General features: G+C 45.7%; 1 protein-coding gene across 1 annotated transcript; it reads right to left on the minus strand.

Moving 5' to 3' along the window:
* Positions 1-2: 2 nt before the first annotated feature.
* Positions 3-18,994, minus strand: LOC109467565 (transmembrane protease serine 6-like). The gene is made up of 11 exons (XM_019765591.1): positions 18,372-18,994; positions 17,381-17,542; positions 16,914-17,057; positions 16,617-16,745; positions 13,525-13,659; positions 13,051-13,284; positions 12,477-12,678; positions 11,976-12,096; positions 11,534-11,684; positions 10,992-11,137; positions 3-906 (listed from the first exon to the last, which is right to left on the minus strand). Exons 1-11 carry the CDS (start codon positions 18,487-18,489, stop codon positions 739-741), a joined length of 1,710 nt encoding a protein of 569 aa, XP_019621150.1. The 5' UTR covers positions 18,490-18,994; the 3' UTR covers positions 3-738.
* Between the last annotated feature and the right edge of the window lie 2 nt (positions 18,995-18,996).

Consider the following 18,996-nt stretch of genomic DNA (forward strand, 5'->3'; position numbering starts at 1 on the left):
TTTTTATTTAGTTAGCCTCGAAATCAGACCACGGGGCATCAATGTGTATGTCCACAAATATCAGTGTAATATTCTAAACACCTTATATTTAGCGAAGTAAGATTGATTTGCTTCGGTATATATTATCATTTCATCACAGAGACATTGTTAATGAGAACGGAGGAACAAAAGAAAATCAAATAAAACAACATAAAATTAAATAATATAAAAAGGACGATCACAAATGAGTAACTAAACAGAAATAAAGGTAACAGATGATTTGGATACTCATCAAACTTCACAGTACACAACAGATAAACTTCTTTGTCCATTTTATATATCCTGGTACATCTAACATTTCTTTCTGCACATAATTGACGTTCACATTTCTTTATTTCATCTTACTTGACAAAACATCCACTTTTGCTATGATCATGTTCTTTCCGTCATATTCTTTGTACGTCGCAAGATAGTGGAAATATTTGACAATCTCTATATCATTCAAAATACATTTATTCTATCTAAATTACTAGTTTTATTGTTTTCACCCACACGGTACACTGAAATTGATACATATTTCCTGGTGTCAGACTTTTTTCCCGTCTTATCTTATTCTCTTCTTAATAGGTTACGCGATTTTGATGATTTGAATGGATGATTGAAATACTAAAATTAACGGACGAATTATGGACTACAGGAAGAATCAGAAAATCCCCCAGGACCATTTAGACTGTTTCAGTGGTTTAACTCTGCTACACGTCATTTGTTTTGATCCATCTTCAGCCGTATCCAGTCCATGTACATGGACACCTTGGTGTACACTCCGGGATAGTTCGGTTCACCACAGCCCCTACCCCAGGACGTGATGCCCACAAGGTACCATCTCCCATCAGCCTTTTCGCAAACCAGAGGGCCGCCCGAGTCGCCCTGAAACAAACATGTGGTAAGTATAATGATTTTCTTTCTCCAGAAACAGTTTCCCCTGACATAAAAATCGTCTAGTAGGTACGTATTACATCCATCAAAAATGATTAAAAATCATGTCCATTAATAAATTAAATAAACAAATTTAAAGGCACATTGTGATGAAATGATTTACTTAATGAAAACATTTCAGGAAGAAAATTTAGGTCCTAACATCCAAATCCTCAAATCCTAATATTATCTGAGGTGGGTTCGGTCTTCTATAAATATCCGTGTAGCGCTATGAACGTGGTCATTGTGCCTTCTGTGACCCCACTTTGAAGGGTTAAGTCTTCTCTTCAAAACAGCCATGTGGGGGAGCGGGTCCTCACAGCAAACTTGGGAGAACTAAATGTACCACTTCAGAAAGAACATCAGGATGTCTATTTCAGGATTAGTTTCGGAACGATAAAAGTGTTACAAATTTGAGAACATAAGACCTTTTTATTCCACAAATGTCTAAACTTTCCCCAAAGCCAAAATCAGCCAAGGGAGTCTTTTCGGTCGACTGGGTGCTCGGCAGCAAGTAATCCACTGTGGGTTTGGGAACTGGCTAGGAAGGGTGGTCATGTGGTATTCCAGCTTACGCAAACATTTAGGGTTTTGATTACACTACTCCATCAAACAATGAAGCGCGTTTGAATCACCTGGTTTCATCAACGTGAAAACGTGTTCGCAGAAGTCACAAAAGGAGATGAAAACAAAAACGGTTTTAGCAATTTAGCATTTGATGCGGCTTTCGCTAAAACCTCCATCACACCCTCCGGAGAGGACCACCCTGTTTTGAAGATAAACACCTTGATCGAGAGGGATGAACGCTAATGAACGGTAAAAACCAACCAACAAAGTGTAGCGGCTCAACCATGATGAGGACATGACTGTGAATCAACTGCGGTTGGTCTTCAGACAGAACATATTAATGTTACTGTAGATCCGAGGCTTACGTCTACTTATAGTCTTAGAGTGCACTCAGCAGAGAAGAAGTTTTATAAAGTCAGGACCTGAGAGAGTAGAGGGCACAAGACCATATGCATTGCCGGTGAAGGCAAACTCTACTCTTCTTTTAGACTTTGGTATATCATAGTTGGAAACTGTGTTATATGATAGCAACTTCAGAAAACACAAGTGCGACGATTCTCGAAAATTCATAACAAGTTTGATATATGAACGTGCCGAAAAATAACATGATTTCATGTCATAACAAGACTTCCTTGATGACAGGAATATAAGTCCCACACCTCCCTACTGTTTATTATTTTGACCACTCAGCCTGAAAATTAAGTTTTTGTTCCTTCCCCGTCCTTACACAGGCTTACAAGCCAAGTGGGGTTTTGTGATAACAGCTTGTTCCTAAGACCAGACTGTTTGTACGGTGACCTGTGGCGAGACAAAACCACCGTGGTCTGTCTCTCCAACCTCTTCCCGCAGGATGACCCCGTGTGACCTCTACAGATCCCATAATCCTCGGCGGGTCCGAGGCTATATGTAGAGAAAAACAGACTTGCGAAAAAAATCATCGAACAGGAAAGATGTATACATAGCATAGGGCAGATCATTTCTAAAACATGGCGAACCCTACAAGATTAATGGTAAATTTAGACACAAAATAGGTTATTGTATCAGTATATGTTCATTGCAGAAAATAGACAAGACCCGATGAAAATTGAGCATCTGTTGCCAGGATTTGGCCATACTCTTTTTAGGCCTAAAGATATTGAACACCTGTCGCGTCTCTTCTCCCTTTGAAGTCACCTCTACACCTTGGGGTGTAGGGGGCTCTGGGTAGAGGCTTTCTCCTCCTTACCTTGGCTGCCTGTCTGCTGCGCCCGAACATCAGTAGGGTGGACAAGCACCACTGTCCCTCACCCATCCCCTAATCTCTCACATGCTGGCTCCAAGCGCCACACCCCGGTACACCGCTTCAGCAGGCGGGCGAAACCATGTGAGGGGCCACATACTGTGGTTACACCTGTGCCTGAGTGTCAGCACAGGTATACAGACCCGACACTCTGCAACCCCACCCTGAGCCAGTCGTCTCGGTCTTTCCCTTGCCACTGGATCCCTCTCGATGGGGCCAAGATAGTGGACTGAGAATTGTGCACTCTCCTTCCACTTAAAACCCTCTTTGCACATGCTTCTCTCATTGTACTCTTGTACTCTTTACTCCCCTTTGACTAATGACTACAAGTCCCACGGCGATGGACAAGGAGCGACGGGAGCAGGTGATGAATGCCACTGGGAGCTCCCAGCCCCAAACCCACACGTGAGGCGGCTCCGGTATTGAAGGTCGCTGACAGGCTGGGACGGAACGTCAGCCTACAGAGGCAGCAGCCGGAGTGACTGGGCAGTCCTGTTTAGGATCCGCACTGCCCACCCCAGGATGGGGAAGGGCCTAGAAAAGGTGGCTCAAACATTGCACGTTCCACCCCGACCATGGGCGGGTCGCCGTGCCCGTCATGGCATTCCATTTAGCGGCAGAAACACAAAGACAAAACCGACTGACTTAACACTTGCGTGCTGGAATATCCGCACCCTAATGGACACAGAACATTCGCAATGTCCTGAAAGACGAACTGCCCTTGTGGCGGCAGAACTTTGTAGATACAACATTGACATTGCAGCGCTGGCGGAGACCAGGCTGGCAGACGAAGGCTCTCTAACAGAAGAGGGCGAGGGGTACACCTTCTTTTGGAAAGGACTACCCAAAACTGACAGAAGACTACACGGAGTTGGCTTCGCAGTCCGGACTGAACTACTGCGTTCTACACCGGCAGATCCGCAGGGAATCAGCGAGCGGCTGATGACCTGGCGACTCCCACTCCGCCACGACCGGTATCTGACACTTATAAGCATATATGCACCCACATTAGTAGCAAGCGATCTGGTCAAAGATGAGTTCTACAACTCCCTAGATGCAGCAATCCGTGCCGTGCCTCCTGAGGATAAGTTGGTCATTATGGGCGACTTCAACGCACGTGTTGGAACTAGTCAACACCTGTGGAAAGGAGTGTTGGGTGGACATAGCGTGGGCAAATGCAACGACAATGGGCTAAGACTCCTCACTTTTTGTGCCGAGCACTCACTTGTCATCACAAACTCACTGTTCCAGCAGCGCTCCCTACATAAGACCACCTGGATGCACCCCAGATCCAAGAGGTGGCACCTGCTGGACTATGTCATAGTACGGCAGAGGGATCGCAGGGATGTTACAATCACACGCGCTATGAGAGGTGCCAATGCGTGGACTGACCACAGAATGGTCCGCTCCAAAGTCAAGCTCCACACACAGAAACAGCGCCGATGCACCGCAAGGACCGGAAGACTTAATCTCCAAGCACTCAGGGATGAGAAAAAATACATAGAACTGCAACGGGCACTTGAACAAAGCCTACCCACTATCCCCGATGACACTCCTCCCAACACAGAAGCTCTCACTGAAGCCTGGGAAGGCGTGGCAAGTACTCTTCTTGCCTCCGCTCGCAGAGTTCTTGGTTCCAGCAAAAAACGAAACAGAGACTGGTTCAATGAGCAGAGACCAGACATTCAAACACTCCTCTCGGAGCAGCACAAAGCACACTCAAACGTGCTTAGAAACCCAACTCGAGCTAACCGGGCTAAGCTAACGGAGCTGAGGTCCCATGCCCAACGGGAGATAAGGAAAATGAAGAACGTCTGGTGGACAAACCTAGCAAAGGAGATGCAAGGGTACGCAGACTGCGGTAACCAACAGGGCTTCTATAGTGCCCTTAAGGCAGCATACGGCCCAACACGAGGGTCCCACTTCCCTGTGCGGTCCGCGGATGGAACATCTCTAATCACAGACAAAACTGCCATACTTGCCCGATGGGCAGAGCACTACAAGCAGCTGCTGAACAGGCACACAGAAGTGGACAACAGCATCATCGAGGACATTCCCGAGCTCCCAACCATGACAGAGATGGATGAGCTCCCAACCTCCAGTGAAGTCCGCGCGGCAGTGAACTCTCTCAAGAACAACAAAGCCGCGGGACCAGATGGAGTGCCTGGAGAAATCCTGAGAGCTGGTGGTGAGCCAGTCGTCCAGTGTCTACACTCTCTCATCATCACTGCCTGGAACTCTGGTTGTGTCCCCCAACAATGGAAAGACTCCGATCTTGTGAGCACATATAAGAAGAAGGGAGACAGAGCAAGTTGCAGCAATAGCAGAGGCATTTCTCTTCTATCATGTGCCGGTAAAGTACTTGCAAGGATACTGCTACTTCGACTTATCAACACAGTCTCCGAAGATGTCTTACCTGAAAGCCAGTGCGGTTTTAGAAAAGACCGCAGCACCACGGACATGATTTTTGTAGCCCGACAAATTCAGGAGAAATGCAGGGAACAGCATCAAGACCTTTACATGGTCTTCGTCGATCTAACTAAAGCATTCGACACAGTCAATAGACCCCTACTGTGGGAAGTACTTCGGCGCTTTGGCTGCCCCCCCAAGTACCTAGCTGTCCTGAAGTCACTGCACAACGGAGCTATGGTAAGGGTTCTCGGAGGAGGAGCAAAGTCTGATGCTTTCCCCGTATGCACAGGTGTCCGGCAAGGTTGTGTGATCGCGCCAGTGATCTTCAATCTGTTTCTTGCGGCCGTAATGCTGGCAGCCAAGAAGGACATAAGGCCAGAGGACTGTGTGCCACTAACCTACAGGTTGGACGGCGGCCTGTTCAACCTACGCAGATTCAGGGCGCCGACAAAAATCCAGAAGGGGACAATTCTAGAACTTCAGTACGCAGATGATGCTGCAGTCGCTGGATGCACCGCCACAGGTCTCCAGAGGAGTCTCACCGTACTGGACAACACATACACACGTGCGGGACTCAGCACCAACACGGGGAAGACCGAGGTCATGTGTCAAGGTGGTTCCCTCACTGGTTCAGACACTTTCCAGATAAAGAACAGTGCACTGAACAACGTAAATTCTTTTACTTACCTTGGCTCAACCTTGAGTGTCAACTGCGACATAACAGACGAGGTGCAGCGGCGCATAGGTCTTGCATCTGCCTCCTTCGGCAGACTTGCACGAAAAGTCTTTCTGAACAGAAGCTTGTTAGTCAAGACCAAAGTCGCCGTGTACAGGGCGGTATGCCTCTCCATTCTACTCTACGCGAGTGAGACATGGACCCCATACAGGCACCACATCCGCACATTAGAACAGTTCCACATCCGTTGCCTACAGAAGATATTGGGACTCAAGTGGTGGCATAAAGTTCCTCACACAGAGATCCGACGTAGAGCCAACATCGAGCCCCTAGCGGCCATACTTCTGCAGAGGCAACTCAGATGGGTAGGGCATGTGATCCGCATGCCTGAAAACCGGCTACCAAGGCAGATGTTGTACGGTGAGCTTTCCGCGGGCAAACGCACCGTAGGTGGCCAGCGCAAGAGGTTCAAGGACTGCTTGAAAAGTAACCTGAAGTCCTGTGGCATCGAGCCACAAAGTCTTGAACGACTAGCAGCTGACAGAAACAGTTGGAGACAGGTATGCTCGACAGCTACCGAATCGTACACAGACTGCTACAACCAGAGGGCGGAGACCAGCAGAGCAAGAAGACACATGCCGGCTCAGCAACAAGGACAACACATCTGCGAGATATGCGGCCGCGTCTTAGCAGCTAGAATCGGCCTAATCAGCCATCGAAGAACACATCGAGTGAGAGAGACAGAGAGTCAACAATGAGGGACGTCATCTTCGAAACCGAAGGACTGCCTTAAGCAACACCCATTTCCGGTTAATTGTTAGCTCCGGGTGTCTTTGATATCGACACCTGTTAATCCTGGCCCATGCAGAATAGAGCTCCTGGAATTTCGCGGACTGGACAAGATATAACGTCGTGGCGCACCTGTGTTTGTCAGAGTGTCATATAACAATATACAACCATATCATCTTCTTTGACAAGACGAAAGTTTTATGATCGATCGCCATGGTCAAACATGTTCTAAGATTGAAGAGGTGAGAAATGATGGCTGTTCTGGAGTTGGAAAGTTGATAGTTTGCGAAAATTAATGTGTTTGCCCCCTTCCTATTTCCTATTGAGTCGACCAGTGCTTCACCTCTGTTGCTCCCGTGTCAAGAAGGGTAACAAGGAAGCAAGAGATCACGTAGTGGGTCGACAGGACTTCAAAGCAAAGTTCCCCCACGCTAGTTATCATTTTCCGGCAGACTTTGGAGCCCCTTCCGGCCAGGAAAATTCTAGAAGTGTAGGAAGTAATGCGGGCTTTGTTTCTAATCTTGGAAGTATTTCCCGCGATTTCTCGCGCTGTTGCCGTCTTTAGGTCGGATCGTTTAGGCTATCTCCAGATCAGAAAATTGGAAGACAGTCTTTGTCTTATTCGTGCCCATGATAACACGCAATGATCTCTCCTTGTCATGGAAAATGCACATCTTTATCCATAAGAATGAATGGATTCTCCCGGAATTCTGTCACCGCTGATGTCCAAATCGCAACTGTTTCTAATACCGTACACGCTTCCAGCGGCGCACGCCAGTGGCCAACTTAAATACCTCACTGTGCACCATGGCCAGGGTCTTCAGTCGGCTGTAATTTGATTAAAAGCAAAGGGGCGAACTAAAACAACACAAGTATTTGTTACAGTTGGACGAGATCTACAAAAATGTAACAGCCAAGAATTAGTCCATCTCGCAAAACTGGAGGAGAGTCGTTTCTTCCCTCAATTTATAATTTTCTTTTCCTGTTGTACAAGTTTTTTTTTTAAATATTCCTCACTTTTCTTTGGAAAAACATCTTTACTCCAACGATAACTTTGAAAATGGGACAACTTTGATTTGGTCGGAATCGGCTGCAGCTGAACGTGCGGCTATGTACCGTTGAACGCAACTCTGTCAAATCTCAAAACGTGAACTTGACCGCCGCTGTCAACAAGCCGCCCGACCTCCTCATACAGGTCACTGAGACCGAATGTTAAGCACCCTCAGGCGTTTGTTATAGAGCCTACCTTGGGGCAACATGAAATTAAACTTCTGTATGCCATAGTATCAAACAATTTTGAGAGAGGGGCGTTCTATTAAAGCTAACGCGCCTTTTTCAAATGCACTGAGCCGAATTTCTTGCCTGAAGTATGCAAGTGATATATGAGTTAAAGATGGCTATCTCTCTATTTGGCAAAGTATAAGACACTCAACCATACTCAAACTTATACCATGTTCTTCAATGACTATAAGCAAGGACACTGTATCTATAAGTATAATGTCCTTGCCGAAAGACTGTAAAATTAGAAGACTTTAGATCACTATCTTGTTGGCAGTGGCACAAGTATGCAAAAACGCGTCTAGCGCGACTCCAGAACGAGGAAAATGTCGCCAAGAAACACCAAACCGCGGCGGCGCACTTCTCGATTGTTACGGTTGGTGTAAGTCACGGCTGCTTTACTCCCGCCACGCGACATAACCAGCCTTAATGAAAACACCCCTCCAGTAGGTCAGAGGTCAGCCGTTAGAGGCCACGTTCAAAGCCATGCCTCCCCTCCCTATATCACTCACATCTCATTCCGCGCAGACTGCCGTCTCTCAGGGTTAAGCGGTTGACTTTGAACTTGGGCGGAGCGTGGGAGAGAGCGAGATATGATTTTACAGAGTAGCGTGTTGGGAATTGGCTTATTTCTTTATCAACCAAACTTTATTGGTCGGATAATTCTTGTACTAAACATTGTCAGGTAAATTTCATGGGTGATGCGATGCCATCTAGCCTCTACCAGGCTTCGGGAAGCGGCTGGATAGAGTAAAAATCGGTCAAATAGAGAGATAGCATGCCGGGGGACTTGGTCTGCTGGAGAGAACAGTTTGCCGCTCCCATGCGGCAAAATGTACTCTCTAGCGGACCAACTCCCAACCGATTTCTACTCTCTCCAGCCGCCTCCGGAAGCCTGGTAGAGGCTAGATGCCACCGTGTGTTAATCCAAGTGCAGGTGTGTTTTTCTGGCAACGTAAGCTTTGGGGGAACTTGTAAGTCTTATCAGGTGATTCTGTAAGCCATAGGTTATCTCGTACAGTCCAAACAGTCCGGCAACACCAAAAGACGGAGCCGCGACATGAAAGAGTTTTAAGTTTCTGTTTTCTTAGCCACAGATGTCCACGGCATATTACACTACAGGAACGACGTGTAGACATCTCATAACAACACAAGGGTACATGTGCAGTCGTGTCAAGTATAATAGACGTAGGGAAGACTCTGTGATTTTTGATAGGAATCATTGAGCTTTTAAGGTTTAAGCTAAGAAATGGAGGAGGGTATCTTACTAGTAATATTTCCTTCACTATCACAGGAAAATGAAACGTGTAATGTATACTAGATAAGACTCAATTTTACCTAAATTGTCCCCAATAAATGCCCGCTAACGTTTGAAATAACCTTGGGATCTGAAAGAGTATTTCATCTGGCACAAAATTTCCCCGAAACTTTCGTCTATTTGTAGAAGTGAGAGATTAACGTCACGTTGGATCAAGTTTAGCCGGGATATATAGACTTCGACTTCCTCAGTACAATGTATGTCATTTACCAGACTACCAATGGGTACGTTTCGATCCTTTTGCCTCACATGGCATCATCCAGCAAATATAGATTGGAATCGGAGCTAAACCGCTAACAGTTTTTCGACTTCTTCGAAAACAGGATGAACAACAGGATGAAATTCACCCACATGAGGATATAGGGCTGAACTTGTCACACTGTACGATCACGACCCCGACTTCCGAGCCATGTTTTTCTTGGCCATTCGTGCGACTTTAAAACTTCCCAAATCTGAATCAACAAGGAAACCGAATGTTTGGTTTGACGTCGCGACTTGCGGAATTTTTGGAAATATGCTGGATCCGGAAAGTTGGACCAGAAACATTTTGGGTCCCTTCCAGTGTGACTCAGAAAGTGGCGTCATGATGCCCAAAACGTCGTCAGGATTCAGTGTGGCGTTTTAGAAAACCCTGTCATATCATTATGCCCTACACGAGATCGCTAGATAAGATATAACGGAGGAAGAGAAAGAGGGCGAGATATATACATAGAGATGGGGAGGGGGGGGGGCAAAGCGAGGGGTAAAGTGTACTATGATGATGATGATGATGATGATGATACAAGCCCTGTGCAGTTTTAGAAAGTTGAAATAATGGTGACCGTTGTATTCGTTTTATCAACATATAACTTTTTGGCGTTGTCGTTAATCAATGAAAACAATACACCGACCAGAAACAACTTCCACACAGCCTAAACAGGTTGAAAGATATTAAAATAACACAAACAGAAAAGACCTGTGAGTGTCTTTCCTGACATGGTTTTGACACGGCCACGCACTTCCTGCGAGAATCCCCCATTAGCCGTTTCTCCCACTGAGTGCGTAATTCGTCCAATAACGATCGTTTAGTCTCGTGTAAATCCGTCTGGCCTCGAGTTCCAGCTCGGAAAACCCGAAAGCCAAACTCTGGGTACGAGAATCTCATAGAAAAGGGCACGAGGTTTAAGTTTTAAGTATACAACCTTGCATCAGGTTTCAGCTGTCTAAAGTACGCGCTGTTTGAACTGAGTTTGCCGAGCGGAAGCGATTTAACCAGATCCCTACTTACACTCTGTCATCGTGTCTACACTCATTCTCCTCGCCACAGCGGAAAATCGAGACATCAAAACCGCGTAAACTTTAGCTTGATATACAGGTCGGTGCTTGTCTAATATTAAACAAACTTGTCCAGTGTCGAAGCCGGTGGATTAGGTGGACGCTTTGATGTAGTGGTTCGGGTCGGCAGTCCTTTATCAGCGTGCCAGAATGTTTTGACTACTGCGGTTCTGGTCTGTAGACGTTTGTCTACCCTTATTAATACTTCCCCGTTCGTGTGGTGCAGATATGCTGTTGTCCGGTAGGTGGTGTTCATGGGTTCAAACCTTTCTTACCATATTTTGGTGACGCCCTAGGGGTGGATGCATTTATGGTAATTCGTTTCACTGCAATTTTTTTTCGGGTACAACGACACATCTATTTTGAGACTTTCCGACGAATGATATCAGTAGCACACAGCTTACCTGGCAAGTGTCCTTTCCTCCCGTCATTTTTCCCGCGCAAAGCATCTTGTCGGTGACGTAAGAGTTGTACGACTTGGGTTGGTTGCATACGTCATGGGGCACGATGGGAAGTTTGACCTCCTGGATAGTATGTGACTGGACCTTCTCTGTGGGGGAAAACACACACTTCTTAAGTGTACCCCTTTTTGGCAATGGTGAACGATAAATTGACTATTTCTCAGTTTATCCCGATTGAAAATTCGAAAAGTGGCTTGTGTTGGATGGACAGTCTAAAAGTAAATCACATGCAATAATTTGATGCGATAGACGTAGTTGCTCAAAAGTTGATTTGAAGGCTGCTACTAGCCTCTACCAGGCTTAGGAAGGCGACTGGAAATAGTAGAAAATTGGCCAAATAGAAAACAGTCAGGGGAGTTGGTCTGCTAGCTATAGATTCTTGATAGAGAGTACATTTTGCCTTGCCCCCCTCCCGAAGCCTGGAAGAGGATAGGCTGCTGCTTCTATCACACAAAACATAGGAGGCATCATATCGTCCCACGCACTCTCGGTCAGCCCCCAGCCGGCGGTGTAACAGGTGGCATGCTCGTCAAACTCTTCCCCAGACTCCGGCAGGCAGATGAAGTTGATCCCTCCCTCCGCAAACTCCACGGGCTGGTTCATTTTGATCAGGGCGATGTCGTTGTTCACTGTGTACTGTTAAAAATTATGGCAATGTCATGGTTGCGAAAATAGCTTCTCTGTAGTACTACGGAAATAGGTTTGTGGCTTATATGGGGAGGAGAGGACGTCAAATTTTCTGGCTAACAGGAGGAGCTGTATATCAGAAATTTACCGTCTTCCCTTCCAATATTTACTTGGAGATGAGGACGCACGATGTACTACAAGTACGACAAGTGGCAAGTTTTACAACTAGATACCTGTGCTGATCATCAAAGACGCATGCAACGCTTGTGTCGTTATGTTCGAAAACGAACCGGTCCTCACCTGGTTGTAGCTGGCGTGGATGATGATGTGGGAGGCTTTTCGCGTCTGCTCGTAAGGGTCGTACGAGTTCTCGGTGAGGTAGTGTTTCCCTACCATCAGTTTTAGCATATCCGGGTACAGACTGGAGAGGAGGCCGACATGTATAGTTCGGATGGTTTCTATGTACGTGTACGGGCATGTTTGTGTTTGTGTGCGTTTGTGTTTGTGGGTATGTCTGTGCTGTCATGTACTACAGATATCCTAAACATAACCAACGCATTGCTTGTGTGACTAAGTCTATCGCATATCGTCCCAGATTGGCAAAGGCTTCAAGTTCGCTGAATGTCAACCGTTAGCATAGATATAGGCAGCAGGGTTGCAGCGAAAAACGTAAATGCAGATCGGCCACAGAAACCAATATGTGAGCATATCAAACAGTTCAGTATCCAGTCAATAAGAGTGCCAATCTCGTAAAAGAAGAAAGAAGTAGAATATATAAATAGAAAAGGATGACAAGCTCACTGAAATCCCATGCCGACGATGCAGTGCGCGGCCGTGGCGACCCACTGGCTGTCGATCAGCACGGAGCCGCAGTACGGCGTGGCGGTGTTCTCCTTCTTCAGCTGCACCAGCCACGGCCAGGCGCCCTCCGCCGCCGGGCTCCCGCCGATGATACGGTGCGAACCGACGTACGCGTTGACTTGTCGGGTACCGCACCCGGTCACTGTGACACACAAGGCAGTATACATGTCATCAAAGGTAGATTATAAGAGGTTTTTTTTTCAAGACAGAAGCTATGTTGAGCATATGCTAAAACGCGAATTGTGACGATTGCATCAATAAGTTAAGAGAGGCGCATCTTTCCTGAGTAGCTAGCTGCGCATCCATTCTTCCTGATTTTATACAAACAGACCTGTCCTTGGTGCTGAACACCATCCCGACAATCAACTATCCATTCCTTTGAGCTCGACCCCCCCCCCCCACCCACACACACATGGGCAAACGTATCTGTCCTTGGTGCTGAAAACAGCATCCATGTATGCTTTGTGCCGTGAGAAATATCGGTACCATTTCTAATGAGAAAAGTCTTACTTACGAGGCTCAGGGATGCACGGTGGCGGGGTTCCACAGTTGGTCGTCTCGGAGGACGGTCCCTCGCACGGCCGGGCGGTCACACACACCCTGGTGCGCGTCGTCTCTCCGTCGCAGACCTCCGAGCACTGTGACCAGTCTGTCCAGCTGCTCCAGACGCCCGGAGGGACCGGAGTGGTGGTCGCAGGGGCGGTGGTTGTCGTGGGGGGAGGGGGCGTCGGGTTGTTGGGATTCTGATCTAAAAGAGCGAGGAAGCATGGATCTCTAAACGAGTCATCATGACGAGCATACTGAAACATTTTTGAAAGTCAGCTCACATGGGAACACAAGGTTGTCATGGCGATAGCATCAAATCTACTCATGCATACATACATACATACATACATACATACATACATACATACATACATACATACATACATACATACATACATACAGGTAAAGAAAGAAGAGACAGTATAAGGAGAAGTAGTCGTACTTCCTGGTTGTGGCCCACAGTTGATCTCGTCAGAACCGTCCCCGCAGTCGTTGGAGCCGTCGCAGTGCCACTCCTGCCACACGCAGAATTCACCATGGGCGCACTCAAACGCGCCCGGCCAGCAGCGAGACTCAACTGCCGGACCAAACAACGATACATCATCGGTTTTTAAAATTTATTAACTAGAAAAGTGCAAAGCAAATGCATATGGTCTACTCTGTTAATTCTTACTCAAAACACATTAATATATATATGGCGATAGCAGTTTAAATCCCTCCTGCTATAAAATTGCAACATGATGTAACACAACACCAGTTACCATGGTGGTAGACTGTGGTAGACAGTCTGGTTCAGGTCATTGACCTTCTGTGTTTGGAGAGGAGGAAACAACGTCAAATAGAGCAAAAACAACGTCGGGATATGGGACACGTTTGTTGAGTCAATGAGATCCTTTGTCATTCCTTGTATCTGTATCTGTATAGCCGGTATAACCGCCCTTGGGCGTACGAAGGACCAAAACGCCAAAATTTGTGCTCAACGAAGGAACTAAATTCAACAGAGAAGGGACTAATTTCAACAGAGAATGAGCTAACTTCAACAGCGAAGGCGCTGTGCTCAGCGAACGTCCTGTGCTCAGCGAACGTACTGTGCTCAGCGAAGGAGCTGTGTTCAGCGAACGCACTGTGCTCAGCGAAGGAGCTGTGCTCAGCGAAGGGCTGTGTTCAGCGAAGGGGCTGTGCTCAGCGAAGGGGCTGTATTCAGCGAAGGGGCTGTGTTCAGCGAACGCACTGTGCTCAGCGAAGGGGCTGTGTTCAGCGAAGGGGCTGTGTTCAGCGAACGCACTGTGCTCAGCGAAGGGGCTGTGTTCAGCGAAGACCCTTTGCTCGATCAGTGTTGATGCCCTAACGGCTAGGTAGAATTATAGCACCATCTTTTCCTTTCCAATTAGACCCGACAGTCCTACAATTTATCCGACAGTCCTGCAATTTATCCAACAACCGGATTCAAAATATTACAATCATGAACTTTTAAGATGATTGTTATAAAATAGAGGAATGAATGACGACCTTTATTGGGCATTTCGCCACACTTGGTTAAGTATAGATCACAACAAAACAAGATACGAACGAACAGATACATGGTCTATTTGTATTTGTAAATCTTGGAGAGTGTGTTGGTTTATTACGGTTCCACGCACTGTGAATGATACACACGATGTAGACCATGGTCTCGTGCTTTCCATGATGTTTGGGTCTGATACTTGTACATTACTTTGTACAAGGGGGACTTGTTTTCTTGCGACACATAGAAAACTGTCTGATCATATTTTACCTACAACAATGAAACACTAACTAAAGAATATTTTTTAATACTAGTACCAGACACGTACGCTGTCAACACTGTTTTTTCTTCAATATGCTGTTATCTGATCTTAACCGCCATTGTTCTCATACTGAGACTCGTACGGAATGCAGGAAATCGCACCTCTGTGCCAGTCGTCCCTAAGCGGTTGACAAAGGTGATTAGGTGATTTGGAGCTTGGGGGATTAGGGTGGGTCTCTCGACAACTTTTACGCTTTTATATAGCCTCTACCAGGCTTGGGGAGGCAGCTGGAAAGAGTAGAAATCGGCCAAATAGAGAGATAAGCATGCCAAGGGGAGTTTGTCCGTTGAGATAACAGTTCGCCGGCTAGCTTTTATACCGAATTGAATTTTCTAGAAACACAATCACTTAAAAAATAGTAGGTCATCTTGATACAAATTACAAGATGTCAAATAGCTTTCCTACGCCAAACGCCATGAACTCGAGAGCACAAGACAAGTTTGGGCGACCCCACGTAGTATGACTACAAACACATGGTTCGCGTCACCTTCAAAACACTTATTAATAAGTATAGTACAGTCAATTAATGCGTGGAAAACAGCTCTATAAGAAGCTAGAATGGCTGCACTGTGTGTACTATTCACAGTGAGTGGTGCCGTAAAACCAAACACTATCATCCAAGATTTACAAATGCAGATAACCGATCTAGGCCAAGCTATATATTCTGGAATGCAGTACTTTTTTGAAGTAACGTCATCCATGTATATGTTTTCATAGTGCGTAGAGCAAGGAGCCAGTAAAACAGTTAGGAGAAGCCAGAAAGGCTGCATTGGGTTTTGGGTTATTTTTGACGTGTTTTTTAGGCTTTGTTAACGGGGTTTCTTTTTGCGATGGGACTTTTTTGGGTGAAAAAATTCCAGTGCAAAAAAGAATCCCGATAAAAAGCCTAAAATTAAAAACGCACCAAAAATAACCCCAAACCCAAACCTCTGCTTGGACTGGAGAGTACTGCATCGTGTGTATCATTCACAGTGCGTGGAGCCGTAATAAACCAACACACTCTCCAAGATTTACAAATACAAATAGACCATGTATCTGTTCGTTCGTATCTTGTTTTGTTGTGATCTATACTTAACCAAGTGTGGCGAAATGCCCAATAAAGGTCGTCATTCATTCCTCTATTTTATAACAATCATCTTAAAAGTTCATGATTGTAATATTTTGAATCCGGTTGTTGGATAAATTGCAGGACTGTTGGATAAATTGTAGGACTGTCGGGTCTAATTGGAAAGGAAAAGATGGTGCTATAATTCTACCTAGCCGTTAGGGCATCAACACTGATCGAGCAAAGGGTCTTCGCTAAACACAGCCCCTTCGCTGAGCACAGTGCGTTCGCTGAACACAGCCCCTTCGCTGAACACAGCCCCTTCGCTGAGCACAGTGCGTTCGCTGAACACAGCTCCTTCGCTGAGCACAGTACGTTCGCTGAGCACAGGACGTTCGCTGAGCACAGCGCCTTCGCTGTTGAAGTTAGCTCATTCTCTGTTGAAATTAGTCCCTTCTCTGTTGAATTTAGTTCCTTCGTTGAGCACAAATTTTGGCGTTTTGGTCCTTCGTATGGGCGTAACACACCAGCTTCGCAGGCATTACACCGAACGACTTGTTACTCCTAACCCTTGAACATCTAACTCCAAACATTGTTTAAAGTTATCGAATGATAATACCCCTCCTGTACTTGTTGATAGCGATTTGGTTTTTTTTTACTTACGTGGGCCGCACTCTTCAGTGGACTCATCCTTGTAGTCCTTACAGTCCAGTATGTGGTCACATTTCCAGTTGTCGGACACGCAGATGACGCCGTTGGCACCCAGACAGCTGAACAATCCTTGTCCACAGTCTGTCAACATAGCAGTTAGGAGTCTTACATGCAATTCCATGTTCTCTAGTGTAGCCTTGTACAACGTCAAACTTCGTGCGAAGAAAACTAAATCAATATAAAAAACAAATCAATATCAAAAACCAATCAATCAAGAAAGCAAGAATTAATGACAGATACGAAACCAACCACAGTTCAGTTCGTCCCTTCCGTCCACACAGTCACGGATGCCGTCACATATCCACTTCCAGGGAACGAGGGTCTTCTCTGTTCCTATCGGTCGGCGCCGACTGTCTGCTGCCTGTCTCTTCTTGCGAGAACCAATGTCACACTCTGTTAACAAAAAAACATGAAAATAGCATGTTCTGTCGAAAATTCGTGAAAAATTCTAATCAAAATTTCCGGAAACCTTAAAAGTTGTTTCCCTTTTATTTCAACTCGTCTGCCTGTCGCAACTGAATATTATGAGCACCTTCCTTTCTGAGTACAAGTAACAGTCTTTGAGAGAATGGCCGGTCGCCATCTTGGATCAACCCACCCCACCAACATGGCGACGGTGGCTACCTAGTTTGCATAAATTGTGACGTCACGAGCAAACATCCTATGCTGTTTGATAACATCGCACAGTACATTTATCATCAGGAAAAACTGCTCACCAAAACACATGTTCTCATCGCTGCCATCCGCACAGTCCACGATGACGTCACACTGCCACCTCCAGGGGATGCACTCGTCCCCAGACTGACAGGCCCACTGGTTGTACCCGCAGCCACCGTGAGACTTCACATCGGGGCGGTGGGACTCCGCGCTGCCGTTAACTGAAATGGACGGAAAGAATATTAAAGACCACTTCTAATTTTTGGGGGATGTCCCAGAGATTTTTAGGAGTGGGGGCAATTTTTCGCATAGCCCATTAGATATCTTCATAGAGGCATTTTATTGACGTCATAAAGATTATCATATGAATCCCGGCGACCAGGTGTTGGCAGCTAAATTGATTAAGTAGCAGCATGTTGGCCAATTTCTGTCACTGTCATCTAACATGCATATAGCGAATATGAAAAACCTGTATAACTTTGATCATAATTGGTGTCACAAACATTTGACAGTTTCTCCTTATAGCAAATTTTTGGTTGTTTATAACATCAATGACTTAATTTTGTATTCCTTTTCCTTAATACATACCCAAGAAGTAAACGATTATCGTACAAGACCTTGTATAAAATGATAATATCTTGGTTCTCCAGTGTTAATTTTGCAATTATCCATTTTCGGTCTATTCACGTAAATTTGAGCAAGATACCGAAAATGCTCCCCTCCCTCTCTATGGCCTATATCATTGCAATGGTATGTATGCACATATATGTTCATATTAACTACGATTCAGTGACATTGAGCAACTTATTCTCAAGCAGGAGAAAATAATATTGGTAATACATATTGATAAATTCTTCTTTGTTTGTAAACCCTTGATCATTCGTTGCATAAACGAACCAAATCAAACCAAGAATATGCACTATCACGTGAGCAAGTTTGCAGAATGGTTGCTGTCCAGCCAAGGTAAATACAGGACAACATCAATAGTAGAGCAGTTTCTGCAAAAGACCAAAACAATGTTTAATAGCAAACGTGTATCTTAGAAAATACCTCTTCGAGCATTTCCAGTTCGATCCACGCTGTCAAGAGGACGAGGCGATGACAAAATGGCGGGCATAAGAGCAGACAGCAGTGCAAAAAAGACTACAAAATCCAGGAAACTAGCCATAACTGGTGGACAAAATGGCACAGCAGCTGAATGATGCACTACAGCAAGAGGTTCTTGAGGTAAAGAGGGGATGGATGGTCAACCTGTTGAAGAAATCCACGTTTTCATGGAGGTGTCATGCACCGTCCAACCGGCCTGACAATCCTTGTGATGCAGAGACTGAGCACCTGGTGTAGCACCTGATGAGTGATCAGAGTTAACTTCAGGAATTCGCAAAGGTGAGGACAATCACGTATATACCTGCAGTGCGGGTATAAGACGCCAGGAGCCACCCAAAGACGGTCATCTATTTGGAATTTGAGCAGATCTCGACTTCAAACGAGCGATCATTATGACAGGAAGTGGACATTAAAGAACATTTACTTGGCACATGATTACATCTGCTCCTTTGACCTTCGGGCGACATATGTCGTTGCCACTCATTGTAGTAAAGTCATGTCTGTTCTTTGTCGACGACTACCTCGACGAAAAGTTTGTTCCAGAACGTGTCACCAAAATAAGTTGCAC

The sequence above is a fragment of the Branchiostoma belcheri genome, unplaced genomic scaffold (genome assembly GCF_001625305.1).
Source record: "Branchiostoma belcheri isolate BF01 breed outbred unplaced genomic scaffold, Haploidv18h27 scaffold1, whole genome shotgun sequence".
Classification (NCBI taxonomy): domain Eukaryota; kingdom Metazoa; phylum Chordata; class Leptocardii; order Amphioxiformes; family Branchiostomatidae; genus Branchiostoma; species Branchiostoma belcheri.